Below are 18,757 nucleotides of genomic sequence, written 5' to 3' on the forward strand. Positions count from 1 at the left end.
GCTGGCCACAGTCGGCTTTTTGGTCTTAGTATGTGTAGGTGTACTACTAGACTGGGTTAGGGCCTGTAACTCTTCCCTTATCATTGCCCTTATGTCTGTGGCTGACACCGATGCTTGTTTCGAGGTTTCACTAATGCATCTTTTACAGAGCCTTTTAGAGTAAGTGTCCGGTAGGAGGCGTCTACAAAGGGCACATTATTTTTTGTTTTCTCTTTTTTCTTAGTCTGAGGGAGGAGACGTAGCGAAGAAGAAAGAGAGAAGTATTTGTCAGCTTGATAGGCAGAGAGTCGTCCACTCACCAAGAGAAGCTGTAGGTACCAGATCAGGAGGCCGAGATGGAGGCTTGTTGGCGTGGCTTCTAGCCAAGGAGCCTCTACCAGAGTGGTCCCTGGATGCTACCGTATCACCTGCGGGGAGATGCGTGCCTTGTCCTGGGGAAGACATGCTTACACGCTGGACTCCCTGCTGCAGGCTTTTTTATGTGCTTCACCATATTGCCCTTTCGATACCTCCCCCCCCGGGGGTGCCTCATCAAGGTGGGAGCAGCTAATTTGCGCGTGCGTGGCCCGGTACCTAGCTACCAGGCCGCGTTGCTGAATACCCCCTTTTTTTTTTCCTCGGTTTCTTGCAGCTTCCGGGGGGCGAGGAGCGCTCACATGCCTGTGTGCGGTCCCGCGATGCTCCCGAGACTGCGCATGCGCCCTCCAACGGGGGATCTCCGGCTGACCCGGAAGTTCCCCACTTACAACATTTGGAGTCGGCGATGATCGCATGTGCGCGGCCCCTCTCCATAGTCCTTCCTTCTGGGGCCGCACTGAAGCCATATGGGGGGAACGGAGGCTGCATACTTTTCCTCCGGCCCCACGCTCCCACATGGGCCGGGATGGCCATATCCGGACCCCGGCGGCACATGCATTGCAAGGAAACTGCGGGTGGCCTTCCCCGGACCCGTAGTTTCTGCCAGTGCTGCTGCTGCTGCTCAGACGAGGGGGGAGCCGGATTACAGCACTCCCCCGATGTTGCTTCTGGACCGGAGCCCCTGCCGTTCCCACAGAGACTGCACAGGTGGCTCCCTGGCCCAGGTATGTTCTGCAGAAGAATCCTGCGGTTTCCCATAGGAACAGGAAACCAACTGAGGAGGAGAGGCGTACCGCCCTCTTATCTCTGTAGGTTTCCTGTTTCTATGGGTGAATCCCTCTCTCCGGTGGGTGCTGTCGTGGCGAAGGGTAAAACAAAGGTTAAGTACATATAAAGATTAACTACATACAGTATACTCACATCATCACCAAGAGGCTTTTAACCATCATCCGTCTGGAAATTCAGAGAAGCAATATCAAGACAGGGGTGCATTGTCTTGCTGGAAAAACCAGTCCTCAGAGTTGGGGAACTTTGACTGAGCAGAAGGAATCAACTGTTTTTCCAGGATAACCTTGATTCATACATCCTTCACAAAGATTAACCTGCCCAATTCCAGCCTTGCTGAAGCATCCCCAGATCATCACCGATCCTCCACCAAATTTCACAGTGGGTGCAAGACACTGTGCCTTGTATACCTCTCCAGGTCTCCGTCTAACCAATAGACGACCAGGTATTGGGCAAAGCGGAAAATTTGACTCATAAGAGAAGATTACCTTACTCCTCTATGGTCCAATCCTTATGGTCTTTGCAAACTTCAGCCTGGCTCTCTTTTGCTTCTCATTGATGAAAGGCTTTTTTCTAGCTTTTATATGACTTGAGCCCTGCCTCTGGGAGCCTGTTACGAATTGTTCTTGCCGTGCACTTCACCCCAGCTGCCATTTGCCATTCCTTTTGCAGGTTACTTGATGTCATCCTGCAGTTGCTGAGTGACATTTGAATAAGATGATGGTCATCCCGGTCAGTGGAGAGTCGTTTTCGCCCTCTCCCGGTATGTAGCTTTGTTGTCCCCAATGTCTGCTGCTTGACCTTGTTGTAATGGACTGCCGTCTTAGAAATCGTAAGGATCGAGGCAACATGACGCTCACTGTATCCCTCTGCTAGTAAAACCAGAATTGAGCCCTTCTTTTCCTCACTCAAGACTTTTCTTTTCAACTCCTTTGGCATGATTAAGTTATTTTTTCATTGCTATCACTTTTGGGATATTACTAGCACTTGTTTTGCCATCCAGCTTGTCCTATTGCAAAAGGATTGTGAACACCACACCAGGGTTTTTTTTTATACTTTCCTTTGTTAAATAAGATTTAGTTCAGGTGATCACCTAATCAGAAGCACATTAAGTAGAATGAGGTGTCCTCTGGTTGGACTTCAACTGACACTGGAATGGAATGGCTGTCAGACATGTAGAGAAGCTGATTTTTATAAAACTGTGCAGTGGTCTCCTAATTTCTGCCAGAGCTGCATATACAGTGTGTGTGTGTGTGTGTGTGTGTGTGTGTGTGTGTGTGTGTGTGTGTGTGTGTGTGTGTGTGTGTGTGTGTGTGTATATATATATATATATATATATATATATATATATATATATATATATATATATATATATATATATATATATATATATATATATATATATATATATATATATATATATATATATATATATACACACACACACACACACACACATACACATACATACACAGTGCCTACAAGTAGTAAGTATTCAACCCCCTGCAGATTTAGCAGGTTTGATAAGATGCAAATAAGTTAGAGCCTTCAAACTTCACACAAGAGCAGGATTTATTAACAGATGCATAAATCTTACAAACCAAAAAGTTATGTTGCTCAGTTAAATTTTAATAAATTTTAAACATACAAGTGTGGGTCAATTATTATTCAACCCCTAGGTTTAATATTTTGTGGAATAACCCTTGTTTGCAATTACAGCTAATAATCGTCTTTTATAAGACCTGATCAGGCCGGCACAGGTCTCTGGAGTTATCTTGGCCCACTCCTCCATGCAGATCTTCTCCAAGTTATCTAGGTTCTTTGGGTGTCTCATGTGGACTTTAATCTTGAGCTCCTTCCACAAGTTTTCAATTGGGTTAAGGTAAGGAGACTGACTAGGCCACTCCAACACCTTGATTTTTTGCCTCTTGAACCAGGCCTTGGTTTTCTTGGCTGTGTGCTTTGGGTCGTTGTCTTGTTGAAAGATGAAATGACGACCCATCTTAAGATCCTTGATGGAGGAGCGGAGGTTCTTGGCCAAAATCTCCAGGTAGGCCGTGCTATCCATCTTCCCATGGATGCGGACCAGATGGCCAGGCCCCTTGGCTGAGAAACAGCCCCACAGCATGATGCTGCCACCACCATGCTTGACTGTAGGGATGGTATTCTTGGGGTCGTATCCAGTGCCAGTCTCCAAACGTCACGTGTGTGGTTGGCACCAAAGATCTCGATCTTGGTCTCATCAGACCAGAGAACCTTGAACCAGTCTGTCTCAGAGTCCTCCAAGTGATCATGAGCAAACTGTAGACGAGCCTTGACATGACGCTTTGAAAGTAAAGGTACCTTACGGGCTCGTCTGGAACGGAGACCATTGCGGTGGAGTACGTTACTTATGGTATTGACTGAAACCAATGTCCCCACTGCCATGAGATCTTCCCAGAGCTCCTTCCTTGTTGTCCTTGGGTTAGCCTTGACTCTTCGGACAAGCCTGGCCTCGGCACGGGAGGAAACTTTCAAAGGCTGTCCAGGCCGTGGAAGGCTAACAGTAGTTCCATAAGCCTTCCACTTCCGGATGATGCTCCCAACAGTGGAGACAGGTAGGCCCAACTCCTTGGAAAGGGTTTTGTACCCCTTGCCAGCCTTGTGACCCTCCACGATCTTGTCTCTGATGGCTTTGGAATGCTCCTTTGTCTTTCCCATGTTGACCATGTATGAGTGCTGTTCACAAGTTTGGGGAGGGTCTTAAATAGTCAGAAAAGGCTGGAAAAAGAGATAATTAATCCAAACATGTGAAGCTCATTGTTCTTTGTGCCTGAAATACGTCTTAATACTTTAGGGGAACCAAACAGAATTCTGGTGGTTTGAGGGGTTGAATAATAAATGACCCTCTGAATAAACTTTTCACAATTTAAAAAAAAAATAATAAAAGAAATAACATTCTTTTTTGCTACAGTGCATTTCACACTTCCAGGCTGATCTACAGTCCAAATGTCACAATGCCAAGTTAATTCCGAATGTGTAAACCTGCTAAATCTGCAGGGGGTTGAATACTACTTTAGGCACTGTATATATATATACACATATACACACACACACACACACACACACACACACACACACACGCACATACATACACACACATATACATATGAATGCACTTTAAAAGAGAGTGTAGGGCAGGAGAACAGACGCTTGCACAGTGCACTATCCAACCTACCATACGTCCAGTTCTGCCCTTTAATATGCTGCTTATCATGGCTACCAGAAAGTGAGCAGTGACGTAATGGTCTTGTATGGATCTTTACCTCTGCTCTCCCATCTGAGTGCTTTTTATAGTGTTATGTTTTTTGAGTGGAAAATAATTTTTCTTTTCCCTGAAATCACTCTGCACTCATTACAAAAGCCACTCTAATGCAAAGTTCTGCTACCAATAAAAAGCAGATTCATGCCCAACACTATTAAATCCTTTAAGTGGGAGACTCCACTTTAACGAAAACAAGAGAAGGACAGGAACACAGTTATGAAAACACCGCACTAATAAATGGCATGTTTGATATTTCCAGGAATTAAAATATTTCTCCTGGGTGTTAATGAAGGTAAAAAAAGAGATTCATTTAATGAGGCCCCCAAAACATTTCACATCTTGGATGTGGAAAAATGTTGTTATTGGAATTAGGACAAAACATGAATTCATAGAAAAGGCCTTTATTTTCTTAAGTTACGAGAGATGCCAAAATCCAGTGCAAAGAAAAAAAAAATCCCATATTAGCCAGTGTGGCATGGTCAGCGGCGGTGAAAAAGCAAGCGATCATTGGGGAGAGCATTAAATCATGATGGAGTCCTGGCCAATAATAACAATGTCTCAGCACAGTGCGATTCGGATTTTGCCCTAATATAATTTAGTAAGACTTCATATTATTTAATTGTTCTGGGACAGTTACTGACGTGTTTTGTTGCGAGATAATTAATGACGTGTCATATAAACGACTTGTATACATCATTGTTCACCATTGTTGCTTTTAGGTCATAAGAGGTCGAGCCTACAAATGGGCAGAGAGATAATAAAACTGTATAACTCAATTACAGAACTACTTAGCCTGTTCTTGAGCTCACTTGGATAACTGGTAAAAAAGCTCTCTGGACTCGTATAAGTGAAATGTAGTGAACAGAGCACATGCCTTACATGTCTTGTATTGTGAATGGCAATTGGTCCCCAGGTGTAAGGCAGTGTGTCTACAAAGACCCCACAATATTTTAGGTGTGCGAGTATGGAAAGTTCAAATCTCTTTCCATCTAGACATTCATTATATTATATACTACCATTTCAGTGGCGTACCACTAATAGCGGCAGAACATGCAGCTGCTATGGGGCCTGCGGCTGTGAGTCAGGTGGAGCCCGGTGCCAGCACATGGACAAGAACCCCCCCCATCTCCGAGCGGCATCACACTTTCAACTGTACCTGCATCCTGGAAAGTAATGATGCAACAGGTAGCCGATGACCATATTCAGAACTGAAGACCAAATTCTGCAGAGAGGGGAGCAGTATGGAGGGCCATTACTCTGTCAGGGTCATCAAATTGTGTAGGCGGCTATTGGGAGCCTGATACTTTGTGGAGAGGCTGTGTTGGGGGCATCCTACTGTGTGGTGGCCATCATACTGTATTGGGGGTATTGTGGTAGTGTCATACTTTGCGGAGGGAAGGGGTCCTGTAGAGACATCATATTGTGTGTGTTAAAGGTACAGTGGAGGAATTCACTGTGGGGGGCATCACACTGTGCTTGGGTGGGGCACATGTGTTGGCATCATAATTTAAGGGGGACATGAAAGGGTTTTCCTAATGTGTGAGAACAATGAGAGGGCATCAAAAGGACCAACATTTACTTGTAAATGGATGCGAAGTTGCAATATATGCTCTTCTATGACCCAGCCACATATAGTTTTGGAGGGTGGGCCCAATCAGGACATCTGCTATGGGGCCCCATGACTTCTATGTACGCCGCTGTATCATTCTCATTACGCTCACAAAGCCAAGAAGTCTAGTGTATAGAAATAAGTGCTTTTAGATAACAAAGTCCCCTACAGCCTTCATACTCCATAAAGTAAAGACATCATTAGTGTATGCCTGGATGCGGTCAGATATGTAGTTATCCTTTTTGCATCTGACACTTGCCAAGTACTTACAAGTTCATGCCTCCTAATCTTGAAACACATTTTACTATTTAACATGTATTTTTCCAACTAATTAAAATCAGCGAAGTCATAAAATCCATACCTGGGTCATTAAGACTCTCTCTTATGGCTTGTTGCAGCTGTTCTTCTTCATTAAGCCCTCCAGTGTACGTATCATAGGTCCCAGGAGTACTGTTTCCCTGGAACTGGTACTCGGAATACCTCGCATACCCTATTAGAACAATGTTCACAGTTTAGTGTTAATACATTTAAGGCATACCATATTGTTAGTAAATTGGCCACAGAGCACTTACAGCCTCATATTCAAAAAAGACTACAAGCATGTGGCAGAAATATGCACAGTATCCAGTTATAAGTATTTAATAAGAACAAGTCAGGTCTAAACAAAAGTAATTAGTATATTTATGGGACGTACTTTACCCTGAATACAGGACTGAATCAGAGCTCAAAAGAAACACAATATATGGATATGTGCTCAATAAAGCATTACAGGGATCCATCAACAGGTTTTTGCTACCCTTCCTGATTTTATCAAAACTGCAACAAACAGCCCAGTAAGTGATACATTGCTAGAATCAGGGTCTCTGCCCCTACATCATGCTGCTCTTAGATGGGGTAACAAGAACATGGTGAAAGATTCCTTTTAAATATGCGCTCAGCATAAGCTCTCCATCAAATGTGGATACGCGTCTCCTGATTATTAAGCAAGATGACTATAGAATATAAAACGTCTCACCAGAATAGTTGTAGCTTTGATGTCTTGCTGGACGGTCATTGCTTAAAAAAGATACTAAAAGAGAAAGAAATATATACGGTAATAACTATTAGAGGGATTTTCAGGAATTAGATATTGATTGTCTCCTATTAGGTTAGGTAATCAGAATCAGATTAGTGGGGGTGTGACAAATATAAAAGTTATAGCATTCAGAATAAAGTGATGCAAAAATAATTATTTTTCCTATAAATTAGTTTTTATTCTGTAAAAGAGCCAAAACGTAAAAAAAATATAAATGCGGTATCGCTGTAATCACACTGACCTGAAGATTAAAGCTGTCTTACCAATTATACTACACGTGGAATGGTTTAAAAAAACGAAAACAAAACGCAATTCCTGAATTGTTTTTGTTCATTTTTGTTAATTCTGTCTCCCAAAAATCAGATTATAAAGCGATCAAAAAATGGTACCAATAAAAACGACTGTCAGTCAAAATACGAAAAAATTATGGCTCTCAAAATATAGTGATGCAAAAAATATTTTTTGCAATAAAAAGCGTCTTTTAGTGTGTGACAGCAGCCAAACATAAAAACCCAATATAAATCTGGCATCGCTGTAGTCGCACCGACCTGAAGAATAAAGTCGACTAATCACTTACTCGAGGAACGGCGTAAAAAGTAAATAAAACCAATTCTTCACCTACTGTTGATTTTTTCATTCTGCCTCCCAAAGATCACAGTAAGGCTCGGCGCCCGCACATTTATCCTGCGCTCTGCGCGTACACTGGGGTTTCAATGTAAATCTCTGAAATAAGTGATTCAAACAGAACCCCCAGCGGAAAATTCCCTATAATGAGGCAGATGTAGTCACTGTGGACACCATAGGACCAGTGATCCGGGGATGTCCGTCATTTTAGGATTGCAAAGTTTTGTGCACTTCTGAAAAGGACACCGCTGAACAAAGGCCAGACAGAGTCCAGAGTAAGGCTGTGTTCACACACAGCGTTGTTTAGCGGTTTTTACCGCGGTTTTCACTATAACACTGCTAAAAATAAGCTTCCCAGTCATTTCTATGCATTTTGCACTTTTTGTGCACATTGATGCGCTTTTTACCGCGAAAAAAACGCATCGCGGTAAAAAACGCAGCATGCTAATTAATTTTGCGGATTTTTCCGCGGTTTTGGCTTCTTCCATGTGTTTTGAAACCGCTGTGGAAAAAACTGCATCAAAACTGCGCAAAAACCACTGCGGAAAAATAGGTGCGGTTTCTGGGAAGGGAGTCAGGTTTTCAAGGTCCATCATCTGTAAACAGAAATATACGGGGCTTCCACGTTACTGGAACAGCTGTTTGTATGTGTGTGTGCATAAAATATATATATATATATATATATATATATATATATATATATATATACACACACACATACACAGAGAGAGAGAGAGAGAGAGAGATAGATAGATAGAGAGAGAGAAACAGTACGAGCACAGCCCCCTGAGGAAGCCAACGCAAAATGCGCGTTGGGGCTGCTGTGTGCATGGTATACCGGGACTTATATGGGTAAGAACTCCCCTTTTTGATAGCACTATGGCACTTTATTGATTTGGAGTGATTTATATTGTTTACATTTGGTTAAATTACCAATGGTGACCTCTATTTGATGTGTTATGTTTAACTGATAGATTCCTTCTTATTATTTTTTCACGGTGTGCAGTTAAGGGGTTATCTAGTGGGACCGTTTTATAGAGCGGATTGTTACAAACGTGGCTCACGCCACTTTTGCTAGAAAAATAATCTTTTATTAATTAAAAACAAGTACAGTAAGCTGCACAGACACTGTACTAATTATATATGTCACATACATCCATATATCTGCCTATTCTGTGTGTATTTACTGTATGTAATCCATCTCTTCTAGCCTGGCGGCTCCTGCTGTGATTTCACACTACCGTGACTGCTGAATTACCGACTTTTCTTCTATCCATCTCTGTCTGCAGAATTATAAGGCAAATGAGTATTTTGATCACATCATCCTTTTTATACATGTTGTCCTACTCCAAGCTGTATAGGCTTGAAAGCCAACTGCCAATTATGTAAATCAGCTGATTTGCATCTCTGTAATGAGGAGGGGTGTGGTCTTATGATGATACCCCTGATGATTCTGGATTAGATGAAACGCGTTGGGTGACAGATGCGGGGAACAAGGCTACATGTGTGGGCACGAAATATGCTGGATCTTGTAATTCTCCACCACGAGTGCATTATAAGAAAATGTCATACAGGAGTATGGCATATAAGATAAGTACAGTTGATTGTCTGCAATAAGTACCATAAGAGCTACATTTTTTGCAGGTTCTTTGGAGGGAATATATGTGCCCCCATATATACCGTGCTCTGAGGGTAATATAGAAATCATTCTGTCTTGCTTAATAATGCATGTGAACACATATTTATATGGAAAGTCCACCCTATGTGCATGAGGGATACATTTACTGCTATGTTTTGAGATCTAATGATGTTTCTGAGATTTAATGATATGGAAAGGTTCTGGTAGCCATATAGGATCATACATTTATAATAGCAATATATCTATCCCAGAATAATCAGCTGTGTCTATTTGGTGTGGACACCTGAGTTTAAGCAAAGGTGCATGAAGATAATTTTGCACCCATATGCAATTGTTTCTGACCCCTCATTAAGGATTCTGGGGCGGCATTGCACAGATTGTGGTTTTTAACGCACAATGCACAAGCACTTTTTTTTGCACTTTGTTGGCACATTATCTCTTTTAAGGATTCATTAAAGGTTACGTTTTAATTTTAACATATACCAATTTGCTATTTGGGTGCAAATTGTGGATAGTCCTAATTTCTTGGGGTAGAGCATTCCAGAGGATTGGCGCAGCGCGGGACAAGTCTTGGAGTCGGGAATGGGAGGTACGGATTAGTGCAGAGGGTAGTCGAAAGTCGTTTGCAGAGCGCAGCGGTCGGTTAGGCCGATAGACAGAAAAGAGGGAGGAGATGTAGGGGGGGTGCTGCACTGTGGAGAGCTTTGTGGGTGAGAACAAGTACTTTGAATTGGATCCTATAATGAATGGGCAGCCAATGTAAGGACTAGCGAAGAGCGGACGTGTCCGAGTACCGATTAGCCAGATGGATGATCCTGGCCGCTGCATTAAGTATGGACTGGAGAGGGGATAGTCGAGTAATGGGGAGGCCAATTAATAGAGCGTTGCAGTAATCCAGGCGGGAGTGGATCAATTCTACAGTGAGGGTTTTTGTTGTTTCCATGGTGAGAAACGGGCGGATTCTAGAGATGTTCTTTAGGTGTAGCGGCAAGAGCGGGCAAGAGATTGTATATGGGATGTGAAGGAGAGATTGGTGTCAAACATAACACCCAGACAGCGCGTCTGCTGTCGGGATGTTATTGTGGTGCCACCCACGGAGAGGGAAATGTAAGATTTAGGGAGGTTAGTAGACGGCAGGAGCAGAAGTAGTTCAGTTTTGGAGAGGTTGAGTTTCAGATAGAGCGGACATGATGTTGGAGACTGCGGACAGTCAGTCACTGGCGTTCTTTAGTACAGCGGGGGTAAAGTCGGGGAATTACATATATAGTTGTGTGTCATCAGCATAAAGATGGTACTGAAAGCCAAATTTGCTGATGGTCTGTCCAATTGGGGCCGAGTACAGAGAGAAGAGCAGGGGGCCAAGGACTGAGCCCTGAGGTACCCTGACAGAGAGAGGAAGAGGAGATGACGTGGAGCTAGAGAACAAAACACTGAAGGAGCGGTCAGAAAGATAGGAAGATGTAGAAGATGGTGGTCAACAGTGTCAAAAGCTGCAGATAGGTCAAGAAGAATGAGCAGAGAGTGGTCACCGTTACGTTTTGCTGTCCGAAGGTCATTGGTCACTTTGATGAGTGCAGTTTCAGTCGAATGTAGGGGGCGGAAGCCGGACTGTGAAGGGTCTAGGAGGCAGTGAGTGGCGAGGTAACGGGTAAGGCGGGAGTAAACTAGGCGCTCCAAAAGTTTAGAGATGAAGGGGAGATTGGAGACTGGTGTGTAGTTGTTTGTGCAGGATGGGTCGAGAGAGGGTTTCTTTAGTAATGGAGTAACAATGGCGTGTTTGAAGGAGGATGGGAAAATGCCCGAGGAGAGGGAGAGATTAGAGATTGCAGTTAGGTGAGTTGTGATGACTGGAGAGAGAGACTGGAGGAGATGTGAGGGAAGGGGGTCGGTAGTGCATGTGGTCGGACGAGAGGAGTCTGGAGACTTCTGTGACGGGATCAAATATGGAAAGTGAGCCAGGGGAAATCGAGGAAGGGATGGGAGTCACAGCAGTTGGTGGTTGGGAGCAGATTTCCTGACGGATATTATCTATTTTTTCTGTAAAGTGGGAGGCCAGGTCGTCAGCACAAATGTCTGTGATAGGGGCTTGTGCTTTTGGCATGAGGAGGGAGTGAAAAGTGTCATTGTTTCTTGGGGTTGTTGGCTAGTGAGGAGATCAGGGTGGTGAAGTAGGTCTGTTTGGCGAGGTGAAGGGCAGCGTTATAGGTTGTTAACATAAATTTGTGCATAAAATATAGTGTATAAATATGTAATATTGTGTATAAAATAAGTGTATAGTGCCCCCCCAGCGTCGAAAAATCTCTGGGGTGAGTAGCTGAGACCCCAGAGAACAAGATTTGAGTCGGTTTTTACCATCCTTAGTCTAATTTCACACTTGCTTTTTTTTGCAGCGCGTTTTTCCCGCAAAAAAACGCATTGAAAAAACGCATACAAAAGCATACAACTGCTGCCTTTTTTTCAAGCATTTTTATGAGCATGCATGAAAAAAACGCAGCGTTTTTATGCGTTTGTATGCGTTTTTAGTGCGTTTTTACCGCGTTTGCGTTTTTTCCAAACATTAGGTGGCCCCTCACACTAACCCAAACCATGACTTTACTAACCCTAACCCTAACCCTGACCCTAACCCTGACCCTGACCCTTAACCAAACCATACTTAACCCTAACCCAAACCCTAAACCCTAACTAACCCTAACCCCCCTTAACTAACCCTAACTCTAACCCAAACCCCTAAATTCCATGGTTAACAAAAAAAAACGCATGTGCAAAAAAACGCATACATAAGCATGCCAATGCGCACATATGCGCACCCATAGACTTATAATGGGTGTCTTGCTGTAAAAAAACGCATTGCGCGCGCATGCGTTTTTTTGAGGCAAGTCGGACGCCCAAAAAATGCAACAGGATGCATTTTGTGCGCCCGAGCGCATACCGCAAAAAAACGCATGCGCGCAAAAACGCATACAAACGCGTGTGGATGCGCACATAAAGTATAGGAAAAAAAAACGCATGCGTTTTTTAGCTCTAAAATCCCGCGAAAAAAAACGCAAGTGTGAAACCAGCCTAAGTCTTGTGATTGCTGTTATTCACTGAATATCGGCGATTGCAAAAAAAAAAAAAAAAAAAAAAAAGTCAGATTTTCAATTCATTTCTGTCTCTGATATGATCTTTTTAAGTCTCTATGTTTTGAGCTGGGCTAAAAGGGGTTGATATAAAGCTTTATATTTTTTTAAAACATTTTTACTATAATTTTTTTAGTACCCGATAGGAGACTTGATTGCTTGTACTATATTCTGCAACATGAAACACAAAAATCTGATTTAGGCTATGTGCCCACGTAGCGTTTTAAAACGCTCACTAAAAACCGGACTCCTTCCCAGAAATCGCGCGTTTTTTTCCGCGCGATTTCACCGCGATTATGATCGCGATTTTCGCGTGCGATATTCAAGCACTTTCCAAGCAATTTGAAGCATTGCTTGGAAAGTGATTGACAGGTTGGTCACACTCGTCAAACAGTGTTTGACAAGTGTGACCAGGTTTTTACTAATGAGGCTGCCTATGCAGCGTCAATAGTAAAAGATAGAATGTTAAAATGCTAAAAAAAAATAAATAAAAAAAAAATCGGGGTATATTTACCTTCCGGCGTCCCGCGCTGCCATCCCGGGCCTCAGCGTTCCCAGTAATGCCTTGCGAGACCTGTGATGACGTAGTCTCGCGTTGCTATAGCGATCTCGCGAGACTGCTAGAGTCACGTGAGACTACGTCATTACAGGACCTTGCCACAAGGCATTACTGGGAACGCTAGGCCGGGAATGCAGCGCAGGACGTCGGAAGGTAAATATACCCCGATTTTTTATTTTTTATTCTTTTTTTTTTTACAGGGGTATGGTACCTAGGGCCTGGAGGACAGTCTCCTCTCCTCCACACCGTGGGTACCAACCGCACATGAGACGCTTAACTTCCCGCATGGTGGGCATAGCTACATGCGGGAAGTAAGCGATTCTCATGCATTCCTATGGGTGCGGAATCGCAGCAATTCTTTGCGATTCCGCACAAAAGAATGAGCTTGCTGCGATTTTTTCTGCGATGCGATTTCGCCGCAGAAAAAAGCACAGCATTAGCACAGCATGTGAGGAATGCCATAGGAATGCATGGGGGGCGTTCTGTACACGATTTTTAAACGTTTTCGCAGCGTTTTTACGCCGAAAATCGCGGCAAAAAAGCTTAAAAATCGCTACGTGGGCACACAGCCTTAAACAATAGGTCATTACTGAGGCAGCATTCCCTTTAAGCTTTAGTGCAGTACTTGGTAGAGGAACAAAGTGGTTTGATGTGTCTTTTTTCGACTTTCCAGACTTCGTAACTAATGTAGCCAAATATTTTCCTCTAAATGAGTAAAATGGTTTTGCAGTACACGTGTCCTATCCTCCCTGACTTCTGGCACTTCTAATTTGCTTAATATTTCAAAACAGAACGAGAAAGAATTGCCAACCATATGTCTCTCATCACCGACTGAATAAAAGAGATTCTCAGTTTATATTCAATGGCTGTAGAAGCTGTAATTTATTTCCGCTTACAACCATTATGTTCTAAAAGCCGTGTTTAGCTTTATTGTCCTTTTTATTATTGATTCATCATGCCAATCACTGTGTGTGCCTGTATTCATAACCAGAGAAGTAACATTCATTTTCACTACTTATGATGAATGACATCTGCATCATTAAAGTGACAGGTGTGGTGTATAAAAGAAAAGACAAGTGCCTTCTCAATGCTCAGAACAAAGTGTCATTACCTGCAGTTCCCAGAATCGTCATCAAAGGTCCATGTGTGTACAACAAGCCCACCAGGACCCCAGAGAGATGCCCAACAAAAGATGTCCTGCCATAAAAAACAAAACAAACCAAAACCATAAAAAAACCGCTAAGTGTAACATGTACGTTAAGGTAAATCACTTATTCATTGGAAAAAAAATAAGTGTTTGATACACTGTCGATTTTGCAAGTTTTCCCACCAAGTCTGTTTTTTTTTATCATAGGTACACTTCAACTGTGAGAGACCAAATATAAAAATTAAAAAGCATTCTTTGAATATTGTATGATTTTTAAATATTTTATGCAATACAATGCAATTTAATTATTTGATCACCTACTAACCAGCAAGAACTCTGGCTCTCTCAGACCTGTTAGTTTTTCTGTAACAAGCCCTTCTCTGTACTCATTACCTGTATTAATTGCACCTGTTTGAACTCGATACCTGTATAAGGCTGTGTGCACACGCTGCGGAAAAGGTGCGGATTCATCCGCGCGGATTTTGTACAATCCGCAGGTGAAACCGCAGGTCAAAAGACCTGCGGTTTTACCTGCGGATTGCTCTGCGGTTTTGCCCTGCGGTTTTTCATCTCCTCAATGGAGGAGATGGCAAACCGCAGGAGAATCCGCAGAAAGAATTGACATGTCAATTCTTTCTGCGGATTGAAAACCGCAGATAATCCGCGCGGAAAATTCCGCACCGTCTGCACTGCGGTTTTTGATTCCCATAGGGAATCATTGTACTGTACACCGCAGCAAAAACTGCTGCGGGTCCGCAGCGGCCAAAACCGCTGCGGAACCGCAGCAAAATCCGCAGCGTGTGCACACAGCCTAAAAGACACCTGCCCACACAATCACACTCCAACTTCTTCACCATGGCCAAGACCAAAGAGCTGTCTAAGGACATCGGGGACAAACCTGTACACCTGCTAAAGGCTGGGATGGGCTACAGGACAATAGGCAAGCAGCTTGGTGAGAAGGCAACTTTTGGCACAATTCTTAGAAAACGGAAATCTTCCTCGGTCTGGGGCTCCATGCACGATCTCGCCTCGTGGGGTAAGGAAAATTCTGAAAAAGGTAATAAATCAGCCCAGAACTAAAAGGGAGGACTTGGTCAATGACCTTAAGAGAGCTGGAACAACAGTCTCAAACATTACCGTTTGTAACACACTACACCGTTATGGATTAAAATCCTGCAGGGCAACTATGGTCCCCCTACTCATGCCAGCTAGTGATTGGCCCGTTTGAAGTTCGTCATTGACCTTCTGGATGATCCAGAACAGTCATGGAAGAAGATCATGTGGTCAGATGATACCAAAATAGAACTTTTTGGTATCAACACTACTCGCTGTCTCTGGACGAAGAAGGAAGAGTATAATCCTAACAACACCATCCCAATCATGAAGCATGGTGGGGAAACAACATACTTTGGGGGTGAGCTTCTGAAAAGGGGACAGGATGACTGCATTGTATTTAACCCCTTCCTGACATGAGATGTACTATCCCATCCATGGGACCCGGGCCCCTATGCCCATGGACGGGATAGTACGTCTACCGCGATCAGCGGCGCCCACGTGGTGAGCGCCGCTGATCGTGGCCAGGTGTCAGCTGATTATCACAGCTGACACCCAGGCACAATGTGTCAGGGGCGATCATGGACCGCCGCCGACACGTTAACCCCTTGTACACCGCGATCAAACACGATCGCGGTGTACCGGGAGTTAACGGGAAGCTTCGGCAGGGAGGGGGCTCCCTCCGTGCTTCCCTGAGCCCCCCACGGCAGCGCAATGTGCAGCACTGCTGCCGGGGGCTCCTTTCCTGCAGGCCCCCGAATCCAAGATGGCGACGGGGGCCTTCGGGGGCCTGCAGGAAGCTGGCTTCCTCAGTGCCTGCAAAGCGCAGGCATGAGGAAGCCTTCTGCAGTGCCTGTGACAGATTGCTGATCTGTCACAGTGATCTGTGATGTGACAGATCAGCGATCTGTCACAGGACAGTGATGTCCCACCTGGGACTATTCAATAAAGTAAAAAAAAAAAATAAAAAGTGTTAAAATAAATTTAAAAAAAATCGCCAAATAAATTAGAAAAAAAAAAAAATATTCCCCCAAATAAATCCATTTTTTAAAAATAAAAACAAAACAATAAAAGTACACATATTAGGTATCGCCGCGTCCGTAACGACCCGCCCTATAAAACTGTCCCATTAGTTAACCCCTTTAGCGAACCCCTTAAAAAAATAAAAATAAAAAACGAAGCAAAAAATAATGATTTATTATCATACCGCCAAACAAAAAGTGTAATAACGCGCGATCAAAAAGACGCATATAAATATCCATGGTACCACTGAAAACGTCATCTTGTCCCGCAAAAAACGAGCAGCCACACAGCATCATCCGCAAAAAAATAAAAAAGTTATAGCTCGCAGAATAAAGCGATGCAAAAATTATCATTTTTTATATAAAATAGTTTTCATTGCATAAAACCGACAAAACATAAAAAACGACCTAAATAAGGTATCTCTGTAAGCGTACTGACCCGAAGAATAAAACCGCTTTATCAATTTTATCGCACGCGGAACGGTGTAAACGCACCCCCCCCCCCCCAAAAGAAATTCATGAAACGCTGGTTTTTGTTCATTCTGCGTCCCAAAAATCGGAATAAAAAGCGATCAAAAAATGTCACGTGCCCGAAAATGGTACCAATAAAAACGTCAACTCGTCCCGCAAAAAATAAGACCTCACATGACTCGGTGGGTCAAAATACGGAAAAATTAGAGCTCTCAATATGTGGTGATGCAAAAACTATTTTTACAATAAAAAGAGTCTTAGCGTGTGACAGCCGCCAAACATAAAAACCGCCATAAATGGTAAATCAAACCCCCCGTTTTCACCCCCTTAGTTTGGGAAAAATAATAAAATAAAAAAAATGTATTTATTTCCATTTTTCCATTAGGGTTAGGGCTACGGTTAGGGCTAGGGTTAGGGCTGAGATTAGGGTTAAGGGTGTGTTGGGGTTAGGGTTGGAGTTATAATTGGGGGGTTTCCACTGTTTGGGCACATCAGGGGCTCTCCAAATGCAACATGGCGTCTGATCTCAATTCCAGCCAATTCTGAGTTGAAAAAGTCAAATGGTGCTCCTTCCCTTCCAAGCTCTGCCATGCGCCCAAACAGTGTTTTACCCCCACATGTAGGGTATCAGCCTACTCAGGACAAATTGCAAAACAATTTTTGGGGTCCAATTTCTCCTGTTACCCTTAGGAAAATAAAAAATTGGGGGCAAAAATATCATTTTTGTGGAAAAAAAAAATGATTTTTTTATTTTCACGCCCGAGCGTTATAAACTTCTGTGAAGCACTTGGGGGTTCAAATTGCTCACCACACATCTAGATAAGTTCCGTGGGGGGCCTAGTGTCGAAAATGGGGTCACTTGTGGGGAGTTTCAATAGTTTAGGTACATCAGGGGCTCTCCAAACGCACATGACACCCGCAGACCATTCCATCAAAGTCTGCATTCCAAAATGTCACTGCTTCCCTTCCGAGCCCCGACGTGTGTCCATACAGTAGTTTTCTCCCACATATAGGGTGTCAGCGTACTCAGGACAAATTGCACAATAACTTTTGCAGTCCAATTTCTCCTGTTACCCTTGGTAAAATAAAAAAAATTGAACCTGAAGTATTTTTTTTGTGAAAAAAATTTAGATGTTCATTTTTTTTTTAAATATTCAAAAAAATTCCTGTGACGCACCTAAAGGGTTAATAAACTTCGTGAATGTGGTTTTGAGCACCTTAAGGGGTGCAGTTTTTAGAATGGTGTCACTTTTGGGTATTTTCTATCATACAGACCCCTCAAAGTGACCTCAAATGTGATGTGGTCCTAAAAATAAAATGGTGTTATAAAAATGAGAAATCGCTGGTCAACTTTTAACCCTTATAATAACTTCCTAACAAAAAAAAATTTGGGTTCCAAAATTGTGCTGATGTAAAGTAAACATGTGGGAAATGTTAGTTATCAAGTTTTTTGTGTGCTGTATCTCTGTGATTTAAGGGCATAAAAATTCAAAGTTGGAAAATTGCGAAATTTTCAAAATTTTAGCCAAATTTCCGTTTTTCTCACAAATAAAGGCAAGTTATTTGAATGAAATTTTACCATTAACATGAAGTACAATATGTCACGAGAAAACAATGTCAGAATCACCGGGATCCATGGAAGCGTTCCAGAGTTATGACCTCATAAAGGTACAGTGGTCAGAATTGTAAAAATTGGCCCGGTCATGAACGTGCAAACCACCCTTGGGGGTGAAGGGGTTAAGGGAGGATGGATGGCGTCATGCATCGCAAGATTTTGGGCAACAACTTCCTTCCCTCAGTAAGAGCATTGAAGATGGGTCGTGGCTGGGTCTCCAGCATGACAATGACCCGAAACACACAGTCAGGGCAAGTAAGGAGTGGCTCTGTAAGAAACATTTCAAGGTCCTGGAGTGGCCTAACCAGTCTCTAGACCTGAACCCAATCGAAAATTTTTGGAGGGAGCTGAAACTCAATGTTGTTCAGCGACAGTCC

The 18,757-nt window shown here is 43.1% G+C and overlaps 1 protein-coding gene across 2 annotated transcripts in view; it reads right to left on the reverse strand.

Annotated features, from left to right (window-relative positions):
• RHBDD1 (rhomboid domain containing 1) overlaps nucleotides 1–18,757 on the reverse strand; it is a 141,296-nt gene that overhangs the window by 22,468 nt on the left and 100,071 nt on the right. For both annotated transcript variants that reach the window (XM_073579082.1, XM_073579083.1), the window contains exons 4-6: nucleotides 14,184–14,269; nucleotides 7,072–7,125; nucleotides 6,418–6,546 (exon numbers count right to left, since the gene is read on the reverse strand). In XM_073579082.1, coding sequence (XP_073435183.1) covers nucleotides 6,418–6,546; nucleotides 7,072–7,125; nucleotides 14,184–14,269 — 269 coding nt within the window. The remainder of the gene's footprint in view (nucleotides 1–6,417; nucleotides 6,547–7,071; nucleotides 7,126–14,183; nucleotides 14,270–18,757) is intronic.

The sequence above is a fragment of the Dendrobates tinctorius genome, unplaced genomic scaffold (assembly GCF_039654945.1).
Source record: "Dendrobates tinctorius isolate UK_male_01 unplaced genomic scaffold, ASM3965494v1 ptg000060l, whole genome shotgun sequence".
Taxonomy (NCBI): domain Eukaryota; kingdom Metazoa; phylum Chordata; class Amphibia; order Anura; family Dendrobatidae; genus Dendrobates; species Dendrobates tinctorius.